At 40.6% G+C, this 20,918-nt stretch overlaps 1 protein-coding gene across 1 annotated transcript in view; it reads left to right on the top strand.

The window, feature by feature from the left end:
- LOC104469929 (cAMP-regulated phosphoprotein 21-like) overlaps window positions 1-17,010 on the top strand; it is a gene marked incomplete at its 5' end in the record, with an annotated part of 41,747 nt that extends 24,737 nt beyond the window's left edge. Inside the window, 2 exons of the mRNA XM_010084676.1 lie at window positions 14,789-14,940; window positions 16,186-17,010. Of these exons, the coding sequence (XP_010082978.1) occupies window positions 14,789-14,940; window positions 16,186-16,443 (410 nt within the window). The remainder of the gene's footprint in view (window positions 1-14,788; window positions 14,941-16,185) is intronic.
- Between the last annotated feature and the right edge of the window lie 3,908 nt (window positions 17,011-20,918).

Raw genomic sequence — 20,918 nt, 5'->3', positions numbered from 1 at the left:
TGGGAAGAGCCTGGCTCTTACTGCAGGTTTGAACGGGTGTGACCAGTGAAGAAGTGTGCCCAGTAACTTGTACAGTAGGCTTCCAGGCTGTCGGTCTGCAGCTCATGGCTTGCTTCAGTTCCTGAAAGCCAGAGGCAGTTATTTTCCAGGTTCCACCTCAAAGGTAGCATCTCAGCTGTGAGCTTCTGTACCAAACTTTGATCCAGAGCCCATTTGTAAATGCTTTGTGTGTCAACTTTAGCTGGGAGGTCCCAGCCGCTCTCTCCATTGTAACGTTATCTCCCAAAAAAACAACACAGTGATGTGATGTGTTCTCTAGGTGCTCGGATGCCATTACATGGGAGGTATTATCATGAAAACCACATTATCACAGTAATTCAGGGCCTTTGGGCATCTGATGTTGCCAATTGCCTTCACTTCTTGCTGGTTTGTAATTTATCACCGGCGTGGCCTGCCCTGCTAAAATGTGCCCTTTGTGGACAGAGGCGAAGCTAATATACTTTCAAAGTGTATTTGAATTGCTTCAATAAATCACCACTGTCACTGGGAGCAGTTTTATCACTTGCCAGAACAATATGTTATCTTCATGCTTTATAGTCTTGATACTATTCTGGATTTTTATTTGTGTAAATTCTAATACATCATAACTTATTTTATCAAATGAATTGCAGGAGCCCTGATTTTTTTTTTCTTTTTTTTTTTTTTAAATGAAAAACTTGCCTTGATCTGTAAAGAGGACAGTGCTTTCATGGGATGTGTTTTGTAGTAGTATTTATTATTTTTTTATTATTAATTAGCTTTAAGAACATCTGCAGTTGGTTTTCAAATTGTTCATTTTTATTCTTTTCAGCAGTTCCTGCAGCAGAGGTAGCTTTGTTTTGTAGCTCGTAGAGTTTGTTTGCTATCTGTGCAGAATTGCCACCAAAGTAATAAATTGTGTGGCTTCAAAAAAAAGAAAAAACCTCCTTAGATCCAGAAAGCAGTTGCAGATGAGCTGTCCTACCTGTTTTTCTCTCTCCCTGTCCCAGGGGTGTTGGGTGGGACTGCTCCCATCTGCCAGCTCAGCCGCCCCACTGGGCACGTTTCTGGGAGTGTCATCATAAGCTGTAGACAGACACAAGCTCATTCATCTTATTTTTTCTTCTCCGGCCGCAGTGGTAGATCTGTTCATGAGTGTGACCTGTGGACACTTCATGACCTTGCTGTTACTTGGCAGCTCCTTGCAACAAGAGCCTCTCTTTGGTTTTTGTTTCTCAGGGATGCTCCGACATTAAATGCACTGTTTCCAGGACAGCCAGTAAAATGTCTTTTTTTTTTTTTTTTTTTTTTTTTTATGGCCATGCCTAAAATACCAGTGAATATTTATTAAGCAGTTTGCCATGGCTTCCCCTATGATGGGAAAAAAAATTGTTTTTCTTTTAATGGAAGCAATAGCTCATTCCAGAATATGAGAACAAGGTCTATAAAGTAGTCAGTTTTTCTAATTAAAAAGTTATTTATTTGCAGCAGATATATTTGCTAAAATGTGAAGATTGTACTCATCTGGTTTTTAGTTTGAAGAAGTTATGCTAATTGTTTAAAATTGGACAATGGCTCTACCGTAAGGAAAATTTACAGGGGTAGATTGAGTTCCTTGTCATGAGTAGTCTAAAAGCTAAAGTCTCAAATGACTTACATTTGTCCTTTTTCAGTTACAGAAGTTAGTGTTTACTCTCAAAGTTTGTGCTTGGAATGAGCAGCAGTTGCTAAAGCACATTCTGCAGATGTGTTTGCAGATCCTGTGATTTTCTCTTTTCAAAAAATTTTAGCTACACAGACGTTTTCGGCAGATTGGCCGGGCACATCAGCTACCACTTCAGAAAAGCATGTTGTGAATTTTATACGGAGAGACATTTCTGTCAGCTGCTTTGCGGTTGGACTTTGAGCAGCCCCAGCAGAAGTCTATTAAATCAGTTACACCAGCCAGACCACGTAAGCAAGAAACAAGTATTTTAGCCTCAGGTTGACTTGGACAGTGGTGCTCCTTTATATCCAGTGGTTGCATATATTGCCCATTTTCTTATCAGTTTACTGGCAAATCTCTGATTTGCAGAGACCTGTAGTTAAGACTTGTGCTCTAGCAAATGACATTGACCGTGCCCTCTTCCTCACCTTCTGCCAGTGTTGGCAGACTTTGGGCTCTGGGAATTCAGCCCTACCCTTGCCAGTGCTGACAGAAAAAAAAAAATAAATTTTTTTTTGGATCAAAGTAGGGCTCTTCATCCAACTGAAATTTTTGCAGAGCTCTATATGTAACTCTTAGCAAATTCAGCACTCAAAGGTCACTTCATATTATATATTATCAGTTGTTTTTCCGTTGACTTTATCCATTGAGTATATAGCACTTCCCAGCACTGATGAATTTCAAAATGCCTCATGAAGAAGTCACCTCTCAAAACCTTCTTTTACAGATGAGAAAACTAATATACAGAAAGGAGAAGTTGTGCACTCAGAGTGTACAACGTCCCAGGCGAGCAAAAGGCTATCAATATTTATGATGTATGCAACGGAAAAGTTCTGCTGCTGGCTCTCAAATCTACCTTGACCACATACCCAGGCTGATCTTCAATATTAATGTTGAGTTGAAGACTCCATATGTTCATGATCTTTATTGTGCGTTTTCCGTAGCTCTGAAAGCTTAGCTAGCATTGCTCATGAGATCAGACTTTGCAAATACCTTTGGCCATGAAGATTGTAAACACAGCTTTGCTGGGCTTGCAAACTATTAAAAGCGTGCTGCGTGACAGCAAATGCTCCGCGGCAGCTCTGCCCCAGTGATTGCTGAGAGCATACATCGCCTTGGAGAGACCCAGAGCAGACAAAGCACAAATATTCAGGAGGCTATGCTTCGGTTTTTTTGTTAATGAAACTCAATTTTGCATCATTTACAATTGCACAATTGCAGATACCTTGAGGGGAGAGAAGGAAATCAGGACTGATCCTATGGGTTTGGCAACTCAGCAGAAAGACTCAGAAATCAATGGAGAAACCAAGCAATCTCTTCTGAGGTCCCCTCCGTCCTCACTCTCCCTTTTCCCTTTTTATGACTTTTCTCTTTTTTCTCCCTCTCTTTGGTCCCAGATTTCTTGGCACAGCTGTGCAGAAAAGCTTGCTGCTGACAGTGTTCTATCTATTCATTTATTTTGTGAATGCACAAGAAACTTGTGTCGCCAGGTGTTAGTACTTGCATATTCAAAAGTGCCACTAAACACTTTTTAGAAAAGGCAGAGGTGAAAGTTTATGACTGCTGTGGTGTGTTCCCCTTTTTATTTTTTTTTCAAATGTAGTTCATGTTATTCTGCACACCAAGTCCAAGAGTTGAAAAGACATTTGTGTGTGGTACGGATATAAATTTGCGGATTTAGCTGCCTGATTTATCAAAAGAGTTTATAAAACTGTATGAATAAAAATTTATTATTGTTATTGAATTATTATAATAATAATATTTTGCAGATTCCTTGACCAATTAAAACAAAAAAAACACCCTCAAATTCCTGTGAAATGACACTTCCTCTCTTCCCTGCCCTGCAAGGCAAATCAAAAGATGAAACAAAAGCTTCAAATCGCCTGTGAACAATTAAAGTGTTTAATTTCATTTAAAATATTTTTAAATTGAAATTGAACAAATTTTTCAAAGTCTTAGAAACTGGTTATGTTCTATTTGGAATGTCAAAAGGGAATGTTTTTACTTTTTCAGACATTTTTGGCTTTTACTTACTTCTTAGTGAGATGAAGAATTTGGCTGCAGATGAAGCTAACCAGGCACTGGAGTGACTACTCTGTAGATTTTGCTGTTCACCTCCCTCCAGAAGAAAGATTTAGCTGGAAGATAAGTGAAGTAGGTTAGACTCATCCCTGGTTGCCATTTGCTTTATTACTTGCCGGTATCTCTTGGTACATACCCAATGCTTAGTCTAATGGCACTTTCATATATGTACCATATGTGCATTGGGCCATGTGTGGATGCAGGCTCAGTCCCATCTTGACTTGCTTTCCAGTTTGTGGATTAAGCAGTGGCCGTGCAAAAGGAGAGCTGAGAAATTATTTGGTTTCATATATAGAACTGAATTTTATTGGAATGGAGCCTCTTTTTCCTTAGGTTGATTGCTACCTGTCTGGTCAAGCTTCTGAGAAGCCTTTTAAAGGATGCTAAGAATAAATGTGAATAAATGTGTCAGTATCTCTCCCATTGGAGATCTCTTCTTTCCAAGGGCTGAGTTCTCTGGCCTCAGTCCAGAAGTATATTCAAGCCTGTAAATCATTGCTCTGAAATCAAGAAATTGGCTCGTATGCTTAAAAGTTAAGTAAATGCTTAAGGGATCTGCTGTATAGGGGCCAGAGCAATCACTATGTTGCAGGCGAGTGCTCCTAATATGGTGTAAAGCCAGTTAAAGTTGATTGCTAACCCCGGTAGTCTTTGGATTACGTTCTGCATGGGCACACTTGGAACAGATGAGATTTTTGCAGTTGGACCCATATGGGCAGACATATGCTATAGCAAAGTCCTGTTGGTTTCAGTATGATCTTTGTGTCTGTTTGCATTGAGCTGGCGGATGGAGCCCATAACTTGCTGTGCCCTTATGTTCTAGGTAAATAAACAAGCACGAGTCCTTTTGCTCAGTGATTCGATACGTTAACCTATAGGTGTACGCAGAAGCAGCGGGGAGGAAGAGTGCCATCGGGCAGTGGCCGTGCCTTTGTTGCAGATGGTATTTACAGTTGGTGTCACGTGTATGAAAACTCCTCGAGGCTGAGCCACAAACCAAAGCCCGGCTTGCAAGGGTGAAAAGCATAGGAAGAATTAGGAAATCGTTAGGAAGAATTGATGCTGCTAGCAGTTATTTACCCCATTCTGCCCTCAGTAAAATGCGACACAGGATGATTTTGGTGTATTTTCCTGAAAAGTTCTGTACAATTTTACTGTTTTTCATTGGGCAAGTCATTTCTACTGGATGCTTATTTGTTCTGTCTCCAGGGGTCTTGTCTGTTCAAGGATATGCCATCTTCAGTGCAGGGACTGCAGCTATTCCTTGAAGTTTGCACAGCAGCTGGCATGGTGGAAGTTGTAGATATTTCAGCAATACCAAGGGCTAAGTTCCAGATCAATGCAAGGGGGATCAACAGTTTGTTTGATCAGACCTGCTGTTATTTATTTGGGGACAATCCAGAAAATCAAACTCGTGTAATGTAGAGATGAACCTGCTGAAATTCAGGGAACCTGTGGGCTCACAGCTTGCATGGATGCAGTAGACCTTTTTCAGATCTGATCGTGCTGGTTTTGTATTTGGGGTTTTTTTGGGGGGATCACAATTTTGCATGGGTGGCTAGCTGTCCCATTGTACACAGTTATTACAGATTGGCTAACGAAAGAGTGGATATTGCAAATAATTATTATGCTATGGCCAGGAACAATTTTCTGTAACAGAATGCAAACACATGTGCACGTATATATAGGGAGTATTACACAGGGTGCTGTTTTGCCTGACCATATGTACTTCCAGCCTGTTCTATATGCAAAGACTTCACCCATCCCCTGCTTTCCTTTGTGTTCAGCACAGAGCAGTTGTGTGCAGTCAATTGGTGAAGCCCAGCTGATGATCTTTAACTTTTATGGCTATTTTATCTCATATTTGTTTCCTCCCTTACAGATATATGTGTGTGCATACCAAGAGTTAAATTAGTGACAATTTTTTTTATAGGGGGTTGAATTTAAACCAAGTTTTTACCAGCTACTGTGATGATATTCCTGCCCTGAACTAAAGGAAGTTACCATTTCACCTGAAAAATATTTCCATGTGAAAATGAGCACAGTTGTAACAAAGGTTACGCTTTGCAATTCTGCAAAATACAGTTTTCTGGGTAGAGAGATGAGAAAAGAGCAGTTTGGTTTTGCAGTCTTCAGTCAAAGCTATTGTTTTGAGGGTTTTTTTCTGAAAGAAATAGTAATACAATAGTTAATCATATGCTTCATTTCGGCACAGTTCACTATTAATCTTAGCTTTAAAGAAAACTTAGTTTTTCTGCAAGAATGTATGGACATTTTGTTTCTGAATTCAGCAGAATCCTGAACATAATCTTAGGTAGTCATCCTAAATGAAGACCCCCTATAATGTTTGCTGGCAAGGGCTTATCTCTAGATGCCACTTTTCAATGTGAGGCAAGACCTCCAGTATGTCATGTGCCAAAGGAATCTTACTGTCGACACTAATGAGTTTTTCCATCGATGTTCTAGTTGTATATTAGCCATTCAAAAATCCCCCAAAGAGAACTTGCAACAGACCCCAGCAGTGTAACCGCCTACGGCCATAGTAAGGGCTGTGGCTGGATTTGCATCTGGTTTGGTCTTTGAGCAGTAAAGCTGTCTTAAGAGCAACCCACAAATTCTCCAGAATGACCTATTGGCCTGCCCATGGGTCAAGACTTCACCCCTCTCAGAATAATGTTTTCCAAGTCCTGCAGCATCCTATCTGCAGGCACCTCAGCTGGCTTCGGGCACCGCCCCTGCTTCGGTGCAAACCCTTGCTCATCGTGCTGGCCAAAGCCTATCTCCACAGAGCTGTTGAGCCTGTTCACGGGGCTCCATGGATTAGCTTAGTTCAAAAGCATAAAATACTTTCCTCCTCTCTCTCCGTATCACCTGTGACTTTTGCTGGCTGAGAGACTTTTTCTTTTTTTTTTTCTTTTTTTTTTTTTTGTGGGTGTTTTTTTGGGGGGTTTTGTTTTGGTTTTTTTTTTTTTTTTGGTCTCCAGTAAAATGCAGAAGCCTCTGATTACCAAAACAGCTGCACATGCTTTGTCTGGGTTAATGCATTTAAGTCAGGCTCCAGGGTCTCGGTATGTGCCAAGATCCTGGATCAGCTGCTTTACCAGAATTATGCTGCTGTAATGGAGCCCTGCATTATTGTGTTGCAATTATTTTTTTGGCTTGCAGCTGGCTGGTCGCTCTGTATTTTTACTGAAGTGAGATAAAAGGATTTCATCTTAAAAATAGAATTTTCTTTTCTGGATCTTACGGGAGCTTTGAGTTACATGCTATGTCTCTAAGAGGTGCCCCTCCGTTTATCTTCAGATTTATCTTCAAGGAGAAAAGCAAATAATTTTTGTCATAGCTTTTTGAAAAACAGGAACCGTGCTAAATGGTCTCAGAACATAAAATTGTATTGAAAAGGGGTTAAAATAAATTTATTAAAGTGTCGTATAATAACATGGGGTTAGGTTCTCAGCAAGAACAGGTTTATTTTCAGCATCAAGCCACTTCTTAGTAGCAAGTTGTTCTTAAAGATGTCCCTATAATTTGGAAATCCTTTGTGTAGAGAAGCGAATAGATCCAGATCTGAAACTGAAGAAAAACATTTCACCAACCTTGAATCTCCTATGCTTGTATCCATTCAAGCTCTTTTTTTATGCCTATTTATACACATTTCTTGTCAAATAACAGCTCTCTCAGGCTCTCCACTTGATAGTGAAAAGTAAACTGAATGCAATCATTTATCTTTGAACTGTTCAACTGTGCCCTTCCTCATGTTCTTGTTAATAATGCCAGGTCTCCCGGGAGCGCTCTCGCGCAGTTTTATCACATCAGCTTTTTGTTTGACCTTACCTGCTGGTCCCCTGGGACATGGGGAGGGGGGGGAAGCCAAAATGCCAGCCTGCCTTAATTAAAATTTTAGTCTCAGAAGATGTTACAGTATGTGATTTCATTAGGCGTATAATGAAAGTATTTAATCATACCTCTTATTTGTCTGGGCCTTTTTATTCAGCCACTGAGTTTTAAAACAACTCTAAGGTGTGGAAAAATATCTGAGGGGTGGGTATGTGTCTTTAAGTGATCTGTAAATTAATTGTGTCCATGATTTTGTGAGTTTGCCCTGAAGGTAGTTGGTTGGATGATGAAGTAAAAGGCTCTAAATAACAGTTCAGTGCTCTTTGTGAAAGCATTTTCCCTGCACAGGACGGTGAGCATGCGTTTAAATGTTTTTTAAAAGATAATGCTGTTCCTCGTCTCCAGCAGTTGGAAATTATCATCACAGGCAGAGGGTAAAATGAAATGTAATGGGTATTTCTTTGACACTTAAGTTCTAAATCTCACATGTGGTATGCAGTGTTATTGTCATCATTTCATCATTTTTCAAATTTCATCATTTGTTTTCTGCAGGGACTATTCTTGAGGAAAAGTCTGTGCACAAAGCACTCTCTCTTAGTTTTTGTAAAGATGTACCTTCTTCTGGTTTATATATGGCAAGCAGAGCTGGAAAATGGATTTGTGAGGCCCTGACCCTGCACATCTTTTGAACTGAGAGGGTTTGCATCACCAGGGCAGTTGTGTTTTTCCCTGAATTCCTTCCCCGTTTTGTTGGCAGCCGAGAAGTGCCCCCCGTTGGCGGTGTTGTTTCGAGTGGCCAATGAATCTATCCACGCTTCGGATGTCCTGTGCTTTGGGTTTCTTCCAGCCCCTGGGGTTGCAAAGCAAGTAAAACCAGGATTTTGTAGAACTTCTTTGAGGAAGAATAAATGAAGAGGACAAGGAGGGGCAGTTCAGTGAGATAAGCCAGATTCTGCTCTAGCAGTTGGACAGAACTAGCCAGATGGGGGATTTCAGAGCTGTTATCCACAAAAAAAAGAAAAAAATAATAATATCTTATGTATCAAGGTATTTTCATCAGCAGTTTTTACCATCCAACAAATAGGTCGCTTTGAAATAATGCCAAATTGTAGCAGATTTTCCAAATTTGATTTCTTCTTCTTCTTTTGAAGCTGGATGGAGATGTTTTTGCACTGTTGATTTTGTGGGATTTGTAGCTTTGTAAAGCAGAGAGAGAAATGGGGAGGGGAAGACAGGCAAGCTGTCTTCTAACCAGTATTTTTCTTCTTTCTCTTGTGATAATAAATCTTCCTGGCTCATATCTCTGATGCATAGACATCTTGCTGATTTCCTTAATGCAGCTGGATCCGACTCTTTCTCTGTAGGTCTGCCAACAAATGTGGTGGTTGAGCTATTACCAGGTTCGGGAAGCATGGATGTGCTCTTAGCAAAGCTACAGACAATTTAGGAAGCAGGGAGCCGTTATGTGTCAAGACTCTAAGTTCAAAATCCAGCAGTTTTATAACCCCAGCTCTGCAGAGAATTTTTACAGTCACTGTCATTGCAATCAGTTTAGGAATATATTTACTATGTTCTCAGTGAATGTAACGGCAGTGCCATTAGCTAAAAATTGTTTTGATCTCTCACAACTTAAAAGAATTGATGTCATCACTTTTAAATTTTGCTTCTTAAGACTCCTTTATTTCAGGCACAGGTATTCTTGTTTTTTCCTTTGTATGTATGTGAAAACTAAATAAAATAATTGCTTGGGCTTATGTTTTGAAAGGAAAGGGATGGATTTGTACCATTAAGCTATTACATATTTGTCCTTCTAGCTCATGTGGTATCCAGTTGACACCCATAAATTATCTGTGATGTCTTCAAGTAGAACACAAAGCCTGAATATCTTACTAGGTCCAGACATTTTTACGAGTATTGCAGAGTGAAAGCAGACACAGTAGGAGTGGATTGATCAACTGCAGCAGGTCTGGTTTGCAGCATGCCTTGGATTTTAGATCCAAGCTTAAAACTACAAAATTGTTTACAAAGTGTTTTGGATTCCAGCTGTACAAGATGCAGTTGAAATCTTCAGATTCACACAGAAAATGACACACCAGCAATGAGACATTAATTAGTGTATCTTCTGTGTGTGTCGTCCAAACTGCAGACACTTTGGGGTGAGGCTAACATTGAAATTGGCTTCAATTTACAGCTTAGTTTTATGTTTAGACTTTTAGTCCATCTTTTGCCCTCTAGTCCCAACCCCTTGCCTCCAATTCCTGCTCCCAGGTGTGCTGGGAAGGGATGTCAGTATGTCCCACAGCTCAGGCAACTGTCTTAGACATGACATTCCCCAGCCTGGCTTCTTTTCCTTGTATTTTACAGATAACATTTAGGGTCTCTTTGAGAATCCACAGGTTCTTTGTGTCAAGACACAGTGTCTAATCTTGCTCAACTGCATGCTTCAATTTTTTTTTTTTTCCCTTCCACTTCTGCAAGTACTTTGGGATGGACCAGCTCAGAGCTTTTGGCAAATGAGTTGCCAAAAACTTTACCAGACTTGCTGATGTGTGCATGACTGAATTGTAGTTTTACAATGACATTTTTTCTTCTCTGATTAGTAAGTTACCATGGGTGTTTTAAGTTTCTGTCATTATAGAGTAAAAGCTCTATCCAGCCACTTTAATACTTTACTCATAGCTTATTTTAAAAAGTAAAGGCAAAGGTAGCCTAGCAAAATGGTGGGAATAGATACCAATTGTATTCTTCAGCCTACAAAACTACTGAGCACTACTCCAGCCAGGGCAAAGTAAACTAAAATAGGCCAGAAATAGCCCCTAGAATATCCATTGTACACTAGGGAGCTCTCTGCTTGTGGAGTGAATTGGGTGACGTTGCCAATATGGGATCAAAGGAAGCAGACTGGGAAGAGGATCCTGTCTTACACGCAGATTAGTCCTTTTCCTTGGAAGATAGGAAAACTGTTAAGAGCTAACTGGCTAACATTTTTCAAAAGTATTTCAAGTCTGGAACATGTAATTGAATTATCTGAATAATAACTGGACACAGAGCACCCACTAATCATATCTTTATTCCCAGAACTTCTTATTAAACTGATGAATGTCTTCTAGCAAGCTGTCCATCCTCATTTTAGAGCTTTCGTGTGATAGTGAATGTGCTTCTTCTCTGGGTAAATTGCCCTGTTGTTAATTATAGGGTCTGTTGAAACTTTGGATTTTTTTTCTAATCTGAGCAGTTCTAGGTTTATCTTCCAACCATGTAATTTTATTATACCATTTTCTCTTCTGTTCGAGAGCTGTCTACCAGCAGATACCTCTTCATCTTTTGAATAAATTGAGCGGAGTTAACTCATTAGGTTCCCTAGTAGCTCAAATTCAGTCTTTTCCCAGTGCTCCTGGTGGCAGTGGAGGCTGAGACAGTCCATACTGGGGCTGTAGGGCAGAGGTGCTGGGCTGAGAAAGGCACTGCAGTAGTTGGGGAGCAGGCAGGGACATGGCCAGAGCTGCACAGCCCTGCGCCTGGCCCAGTTAGCCCTGCACCCAGCCCAGTTAGCCTTGCTGAGGATTCTCTTTTTAATTTCTTTTGGGCTTTGCTTGCCTGAGCTGCTGCAGCACGTTGCCAAGGTTGGCAACTGAGCGAAGCGGGAATAAGGGAGCAGGTGAGCTCTCAAAACACTTCATATCACAACCACGGTGAATTTATGCATTTCCATCTGATGGGCTTAGATGCAAGGACTCTGTTCAAGTGGGGAGAGGACAATAAGAGTACAATAAGCTTTGCAGTTCAGGGAATCGTGCCAGATGAAGTGCTGACGACTCTTTACCCAAAGTGCTGATACACGTATTGCAAATCTACATTCCTAATGCATGCTTCAAATCCAAAATGAGCAGTGGAACAATGCTTCCAAGCATGGCCGTGACATTCATGAAAGATGTATGCTGGGGCCAGTAAAGCACCAAATATGCTTTAATTACAGCTCAGGTTGATATTACTGGCAGAGGTGTAATACCACTGATTTTTGTCTTTAGAGCTCTGTAGCCTCATCAAGAAATTAAAACATTTGTGGGTCTTTCATGCAGTCTTTCTCCCTCTGGGATGTTTAAGTGAGCTGGCTGTCAGCATGGTGATGCAGGCTGGAAAGGTTCAGAGAATTACCTTGCTAGCATGACGGCCTCTTCCATTTCGACTGCAATCCAAGGCCTCTGAGGCATTCATTGAAATTCTGTGCACGGTTTGTTCCTCTGGTTGTTTAACAATCTCTCTCGTGTTTGCCCTGATTTTAAAAATCCTCCTTTGTAGCAGAGATAACATAGAGCAGGATGATATAATTGCAGTAAAGAGGCCCTGGAGCTTGCAGTAATAGGATGGTTCATCTGATGTGTGCTGCCGTTAGAAAATAACCCACGTATGGATGTTCTCAGGGGACAGTAAAGAGGCTTTTAAGGATTACGCTTTATGTAGTATGAAAGCTAATGAGCAAAAGAGCAAGTATGAAGAAAACTATTGCTGCAGGAAGCGCAGTGCCACTTCCTGTTCCCACTCATTTTGTGACACTTGTGTAGCTCCAAAACATCCATCTCTGCCCAGCAACGCATGGCTTTTTGGGGACTGCCATTCATTTTCCAAGACTTTTGAAAACACTGTATTATTTTCATTTCACTGAAAAATAAGTAGAATCACAAAATGGTTTGGGTTGGAAGGTACATTAAAGACCATCTTGTTCCACGCCCCTGCCATGGGCAGGGACACCCTCCACTAGCCCAGGTTGCTCAAAGCCTCATCCAGCCTGGCCTTGAACACCTCCAGGGATGGGGCATCCACAGCTCCTCTGGGCAACCTGGGCCACTGCCTCATCACCCACACAGGAAAAAAATTCTTCCTAATACCCAGTCTAAATCTCCCCTCTTTCAGGTTAAAACCATTACCCCTTGTCCTGTCCCTACACTTCTTGGTAAAGAGTCCCTCCCCATCTCTCCTGTAGCTCCCTTTAAGTACTGGCTGGCAGAGGGAGTAGGAAAGAGGTCTTCTCCTGACTCTCAGGGTTGTAAGCCTGTTGGAACAGGGGTGAGGGGTGCGCATGCCCTACAGGCAGGAGAAATTGCTGAAGTCCTTGAAGAGTAATAAGATTGTTAAAATAATAATCCATAGCCTAGTGGACCTCAGCTCTTAACCTGTCCTCTTCTTGTATTTCTGCACCTGAAACTTAGAGTGGTTATGCCGTATACTAAGCAGTGTCTGCTAATACAGAGGCGATTTTCAGGGCAGAGGTATGTGTTATTTTAACACCCCCATGAGGTGTTCAGCATAAGGGTAAATACTTAGTCATTGAGCCCTGGTACACTGTCAATCTGTCATTTGTTACAACATCTGGGACTTACTTTGACCACCACAAGTGACATGAGATGAATTAGCTGTTGCTGCATCTGCTTGTTGGTTGACCCCTCTCTGCTTAAATGTACAGTCTTGCAAGTACCAGAATAGTAGTGCTAAAATTTTTATTTCTGTCTTTTCACCCCTTTCCCCCTCCATACAGGAGGAGAAGAGGACTTGTAATTTTATTATTGCTGTATAAGCCTTCTGTAAACTCAGTTACAGCACTTCTGATGTTGGCAATTTTTGGGACTGAAAAATATGCTGACACTGTGTTTCTGCATAGGAAAGAGCAAATTTGAATGTATAGTAATCTGGTGCATTTGGCAGATGTTTGATGCTATATCCCAGCCAAGTTAATCACTCATGGAATTATTTTTTTTAAAAATTTTGCTCAGTTGACTGGAGACATTAATCTCATATCTGTGGAAAGGCATCTTGAATGCCAAAAAATTGATCAGAAATAGCCAGCATTTATCTGGCATCAGAAAAGATTTTGAAGGGAAGCTATCAGTTGGCAATAGACTGTCAGAAACAGACACATTGATTACTTTATTTTTCTTACATAATGAAGAAGTACCCAGGTGATGATTTCCAATTCATGAAGTATATTGAACTGTGTATTGTATTCATGAATATAAATTGAGCAGACGTGATACACATTTTTCACAGAAAAATAAGCCAGTGTTGCTCCTTCTGATAATTCTTTGCCTGAAATATGCTTATTCTGAGAACATCACTACCGAGTTAATAGTGCACTGTATAACTGTGTGCTAAAAAATACGACTGCTAAAGAACAGGGAATGTCTTAAGGAGAAATTATCCATTGATTTATAATGACTGTGGCTGGCTGCATTTCTCAAGGACAGAATCTTTCTGCATCTTCCTTTCCCTTCCCACTCTTTCTGCAAAATCCTTCATCTCTAAATGGCAGCATCGCCCAGCCAGCCCACTTCCATCTGGTGAGGCTAGTTCTCCGTCTGGATCCCATTGCTGCCAAGCAGCGTACCACTCACGCTTCCCATCCACGCTTGTGCCTCATTAGCAGCTTTGCCCACCGGATCATCCAGACTTTGCCCATTCCTCAGTTAGCCCTAGAGGAGCCTTCCCAGCAGAAAACCCGCAATGTTGTGGTGACTCTGAATGCAGAGCCAGTGGCAGGTTGAAACAGAATCGTCAACTTTTCATCCCTGTGCAGCCACTTGTGTGTCAGCAGCATTGCTACTGAGCAATGGGGAGGACCAGACAGTCCTCAATTTATGAATTTCCTCTTTTGCCAAACATGAAACTAGTAGGGTGGAATATGACCCCTGATACGCTCTAATCATATAAAAAGCCTTGCAAGTAGGAGCCAGTGTGGGTAAAGATTTTTAAATAAAGCCTTCTCTGGGTACATCGTGCTAGGGAGCTGCATTATAAGAAAGGTAAGAGGGTAAGATAAGAAACATGACCTGAAAGAAAACTACCAGATTAGACTGGGAAGGCAAAATCCTGGTGTCCTTGAAGCTGGTGGTCTCTGCTGTGGGGTTGAAGAGCATGAGGAAGGTGTGCTGCCCACTCCTGTTAGCCTGCCAGGGCTGTAACTCACAGCATTTGTTTCCTCCCCTTCAATTTTCACTTCCAGTAATGCTTCTCTTCTAGAAATAGAACAGCTTTTTGATGAATGTGGGAAGAAATAGTGCAATCATTTTGCTGTTCCTTAGAACAGTTTTAAATTTCGAAACCAGGACACCCCTACAAGTGACAGCATATTTGAAGACATCTTTCTTCTTCCAGGTTACCAGCCTGTCCTGCCCAACCAGCAGCAGGGGTTCCAGGGTCTCATGGGAATGCAGCAGCCGCCCCAAAGCCAGAACCTGATGAGTAATCAACAGGGAAATCAGGTGCAAGGCATGATGGTGCAGTATCCAGCCATGTCGTCTTATCAGGTACTTGGGAGCCAGACAAAAAAGACTGCTTTTCTTGGAGAGTGCTTGATTGAATTAAGTTTTTATATTGCAGAATGGTGTTTATGACTTCATTAGGACAATGTGTGGCAGGAGACCTCCTGGTAAATACGCTTCTAAGGCAAATTGGTTTTTTTGTTTCCTATTTATGTATTCTTAGTACTCCTGATTTTCATTCTGAATTGGGAGTGCTTCGAATGATCTGTTTATTACAGCCTACGGTGCAGGTACAATGTCACAAAGGATGAAGGAATTATATTTCTTCTTGTGAAGAAAAGGAATTTAAAAAAATAAAAGCCAGAACGTTGCTCTCTTCACAGTTTTGGGGTTTTTTTTGTTTGTTTGTTTTCTTTTTTTTTTTGCCAGTGCAGTATTGTTTCCTGTAATGAAGTTCAGGGCTTTGCCTGATTCAGTTAAAAATTCCTCCTCTGCAGAGACGACTCCTGGCAAGGATCTCACCACGTCTTCTGTAACAATCTGTATCCACACAGATTTCTGTTTATTGGGTTTTGGGGAGAAGGAAGGCAATGACTTGGTTTTTACCAAGTCCATAAGTTACCCAGACTTATGTCCCTAACTTTATAACTGGTTTCTGTGAGGTATGCCAAGAGCCTGTGAGAGGTGCCTGCACTTACGTTTCCTGCTGGTTCCTCTGGAAAGTTAAGAAACTAAATGACATCTAATTTATTTTAATAGATTCCCCTGATTGAGCAGCCATTCACCCTTTCCCTCAGCTTCTCTGCAAAGACTGCAGCAACCCAGCTGGATACGGGGGAATTGCTTGTGGGTAAAATTTTCCCCTTGCATCTTCAGGATTCCGATATTGAAAATGTATTTTAAAGGTTAATGATCAAGTTAAAGGTTTAGAACTTTTAGATGGCCCAGATATTTCAGGGTTGAGTCTTCTGTTTGCACTGATCCAGAAGTTCCTGTTCAGATAGATCAGGACGGAGCCCCTTACTAGACCTGGGAGCAGAGGAATTTCTCTTTAACCCTTTTCTAACAGGGAAAATCTTCAGGGATGAGAACAGTTCTGAGCAGAGGAATTTCTCTTTAACCCTTCTCTAACAGGGAGACTCCTCAGGGATGAGAACAGTTCTGAGCAGAGAAAGCAAGACATTTTGGCAGAACATGTTGTATATGCAAATATAGGGATACTCGGGACCTACTTCAATTTGTTTAGTAATTACTGGTTTTTTTCCTACATTTTTCCATGTTCCTACATAGGTGCCAATGACCCAGGGTTCTCAAGGATTGCCGCAACAATCATATCAACAACCAATCATGCTACCTAATCAATCAGGTCAAGGAACACTTACAGCCACTGGAATGCCTGTCTACTGTAATGTCATACCTCCTGCCCCACAGAGCAACCTACGGTTGATTGCCCCACACTGCCCCTCCAATAACGTTCCAGTTATTTCCGCCAGCTGCAGGACAAACTGTGCAAGCATTAACAATGCAGGGTGGCAGGTCAAGTACTGACACTGTGGCTTAATGTGGCTATATGAGGATAGCGGTGCATTATTTGACAAATAACTCATGGCCTTCAAATGAAGAGGAACGCAACAGGATAATCAGTTGAGGACATAAGTACTGACTATGCTCAAGTGACTTGCTGCTGGAAAAATCTGTAAAAAAAAAATAAAAAGTAAAATAAATTTTGAAAAAAAAATGTTTGCTGGTTAATGGTGCATATTTTTGTCATGTCTGCTAGGTATGCCTTTATAGCTTAGCTAGTGACATGAATTCATTGAGGTAAGATTTTTTCCTACCACTGAACACCACTGTGTAGATTGTAATATCCCTGATTCGGATTAGTTTTGTACTTTGTGTTGAGTTTGTGAAGCTAAAAGTATTTAAAAATATAATAAAATCACATTGTACCAAAGCTGTAATGGAAATGAAAAAAAGACAAAAACAAGCAAAAAAAATTACTGAATGGAAGGAATAATTTATATACACTATAGAGTTTTTTATGGATATATACTGTATTGTAGTGCTTAATCACAATAAAGCTATTTGACCTCATGGAGAAAGGTCATGTTTCTACCACCTGTTTGGTCTCCTCTCTGTTTCTGAGTGAGTGAACGTCCCTCTGGTTCTGCATTGTCGTGTTTCAGGTGAAGCTCATTGGGAAATCATGCTTAATAGGCTCGTGGGAGTTTGATGAGAAGGCAGTACACCTGGATCTTACAATACAATCCCCACTGGGTATGAAGAGTATATTTTGGGGGGGTTTGGCTCTTAAAACATGCATCAAGTGGCTTGCCAGAGATTTTTAGAGCTTTTTTTTAATTCCTGTGGCATTTCTCATAATTCTGTCTATGTACACTCAAATTCCCAGTATGTCCTGATAAATTATTCTTCATTCATGCATGGAGTTCCTCATTCTGCTTCAGTGATGACAACATTTGAGTCACAAATGTGTTTACCAGACAAAAGCTGGTATTTTTTTTCACTTACGCTGTTTTTGATCAGTTTTGAACACCTTTAAAATAAGTAGGAGTTGAATACTCCAGGATTATGCATACACATCACAAAAAAGCCTGATATCCTTCTGTATGTAAAATCTGTATATGTCATAGTATGATTTTAGGTACCCCCGAGATGACAGCAGCCTATAAAGCCCTTGACCATTGTTAATCTGAATGTGAAACCTTTTATTTAACCTTTAGGACAGCCTTTCCTTTACACACATCAGCTGTGGAAGCAGCAACTGGGAAGGCTACAGCCTGTGTTTAAAACAAACCTTCTTCTTGTCTGTGCAATGAACAGGTATCTTTCAGAGCTCAGTCTTTTTTTTTGTATATGTGTCTTAAAGTGTGGAATTTGGTCCTATGGGATCATAAGAAAGCCAAACACTGGATTTTATGCAGTGTAATCACAATTCATTTGCTGAGAGACTGTCAAGAGCATGAGCAGGTAAGTAAACATGCCTTAGCAGAGACGACTAATTGGTTTTTTTCTTTCTTTTTTTAAATTGAGATACTGCATTTAAATTTTGCCTGTGACCCGGAGCTCTCATGTAAGATGCCCTGCATTGTATGGCTTCTTTCCTTTTAATGTTTTATATACTATGGAGGTTTCTTTCCTAGCATTACTATAATTAGCCATAATTGAGTTTGCTGCTGCGTGAATTGCCTGGTTAAAAAAAAAAAAAAAAAAAAATCCATTCTTGGCATCATAGATTGATGCCAAGCTGAGCTGTAGATGCTCTCAGCAGCGATGAGGAAGAGAGTTGATGAAAGACTCAAAAGAGTTTGAATCTCCTTAGGCACATGGGGAAACTGAATTTGGTCTCCTTCAGCTATGGAGAATGCCCTAATTATTCAGTATCACATACCTGGGGGATACCTCTCATGTGGTGGTGCACATACTTGCTTTATGCTGGAAGAATTTATATTTGAAGACAAGTAATTCTGTTTCTATATCAAGTGAAGCACCAAAATTATTCTGTTATTTTTTAATCATACAATATTTTTAAGTCTTTCTCCTAAACTTTTTGTTCATTAATAAAAATATTCTGAGCTGGATTGCTTAGCAAGCCTTCTGCTGTTAAACCAGAGGTGTTTCAGCAATTCAGAGTCCAGCTTGTAGCAGTGAAATGATTTCCAGGACATGCTCTTCTCCTGGGGGGTTGCTCAGTCACAGTGGGCTTATTTTTCTATAGTTTTCTCTTGGAATTTGGCAGGCTCTGGCACCTAATCTGCGGCAGCCCTGGTGGGGTGCTGGTGACTGTTCGTTGCGTTTTCCTTTTCCTTGTTGCATACTTTGGTAGTTGTATATTGCATTCTCCTTTTTTAATATATATATTCTGAAGATGATGGAGAGTTCTCCCAAGGCCCTATACATATTTAATGTGCCACTTTTTTTTTTTAAATTATTATTTATTTATATTGTGCTGAGAAAAAGAGGCATATCCTGAATTAAGCTGATGGCCTCAGGTGACACTGACCAGCCTTTAGGATGGGTCAAATTCATTTGGGCTGTATTTTGCAGATGCTGTATGTCCTAACAGAAGCCAGATGCTATTTGCTGTTGTTTTGCCCGAGAAGTCAGTGTTTTCCTTCTAGAACTGTATTCCCTAATGTTTCTGTTTAACTCTGTGCGAACAGCTTCCCATACTGAAGACTGAAGAAAAAGAAAGCAGAGAGGGAGACTCATTTCCTTCATTTTCAGGAATATGCTGCTCCTGCTCAGCCCAGAGACGATGCTTTAGAAATGTTCACAGCTTCTGTATGCGAGCTCACATTGCCTAAAACCACGTTTCTGGTGTGGGACATCACCATCTCAGCCTTCAGGTGGCTTTTGGTATATAATCTGTTATTTCATGTCAGAATTCCTGGCTTTTCTGAGCATCAGGAGTAGTTGCTGTTAAGAGTGTTTTTTTTATAGTAGTTTGTCATTGACTGAAGTTAATTGTAGGAGTTAGAGGAATAAACTGCAAGAAAGCATCTGAGATCAGCTTTCAAGTGGAAGAATAAAAGGTATTCTGGGTAAACTTATGGCTGGCTTGTTGAAAAGCAGTTTTGAATTCTCTCCTGGTTTTACATGTGGAGAGATCAGCTGCAAACCTACACGTGCTTAATGAAGTACCGTGTCTCAGTTCAGCCTTGTGCTTTCAAGGAATAACTTTGGAGGCTGCAGACTTAGGAAAATAAAATGCTGCCTTTTATGTTGTGGGTGCAGTTTTACAAAGGGAAGTTATAAGAAAGAAATGTAAGTACAAAATAATGTTATAGCAAAGATATATGCTCCCCCATAGAGAAATTGCCTCCTTTGAACTCTACTAAATATATCCCTAGAGGAATGCTTTAAAAAGGTCCCCTCAAAGAGTGCAGTGAATTTTGAGATAGAAAGGCTACATGGGGTTTTTTAACCCTAAGTTCCAAAGGATATATGGGGTTTTTAACCCTAAGGGTCAATCATATGGGTGCAAAGCCAGGCAGTTGCCATACCTGGGCTTTGCTTGCAAATCTATACCCCATCATCTCCACTATCTTGAAAAACTGCTTTTATCTGCATGGAAAACCGATGTACATTAAATTCTTTGGTAATTAATTTTTTTTTAAGTAGTGGCCAGTGGGCCACTGAGTGTGATAGGAAGAGCAAGTAAATTAATAGTAGACCATACTGGACATTTTCTACTTATCACCTATTAACTTTGATCTCACCAGGATCAAATCTCATGCCGGGTGGAGCTTGTGGGGGAAAAGGCTTCTGTGTAAATCTGTGTATGTGATGGAGAAGAAAAGAATTGTTTGGTTTTTTTCTAAAGCTTTTCAATTTGAAACAAAGGTTTTACAAAATTTCTCATGAACCGTGCTCCTGTTTTCCAAGCAAAGTGTTGCTGATTCATTGAGAGCAAGATTTAGTCATGGCTCACGGTGTCAGGAGGTGGGTGGCCACAGCACAATCCTTTGATGTGCAAAATTTCATGCGGTTATTTGCCCAACCAATGATCTTATCTAAGAACCAAGGATGGAAAAAATTGACTTTGAGATCAAACCTTAAATGTCAAATCTGAACAAATTCTGCCTTTGAGATAAAAAGTTCTCAAATACAATAGAGAATATTTCCACAGGGAAAAAAGAAAGGAAATTACTTTCAACACTTCAGACTGTGACACTCATTGTAAAGGCCAGGAGATCAGACCTTAAAGCAAAGTGCTGGATATTTGTAAGCTTCATATTAAATAACAATTTAGAGCTATTCACGTGTACACTCAATCGCATTCACAGTAAGTCAAGTGGAAGCCAACCAGCATGCAGAATCTCCCCAACCCACATTTTCAGAGAGGTTCACAGTCCTGACCACACTGAAGCTTGAGGTGAGGTTTCTCTCCTGCGGAGCAAGCAGGATTCATTTGCAGGAAACTCCCATGTGGCACTTGAACCAAGCTCCTGCGTGTGTTCATGGCCACTCTTTCGTTTCATCTGTACAGATGAAACACTGAG

The sequence above is a fragment of the Pterocles gutturalis genome, unplaced genomic scaffold, assembly GCF_000699245.1.
Source record: "Pterocles gutturalis isolate BGI_N339 unplaced genomic scaffold, ASM69924v1 scaffold6630, whole genome shotgun sequence".
NCBI lineage: Eukaryota > Metazoa > Chordata > Aves > Pterocliformes > Pteroclidae > Pterocles > Pterocles gutturalis.
The sequence above is the reverse complement of the archived record's forward strand: the minus strand, read 5'-3'. Positions and strand labels throughout refer to the sequence as shown.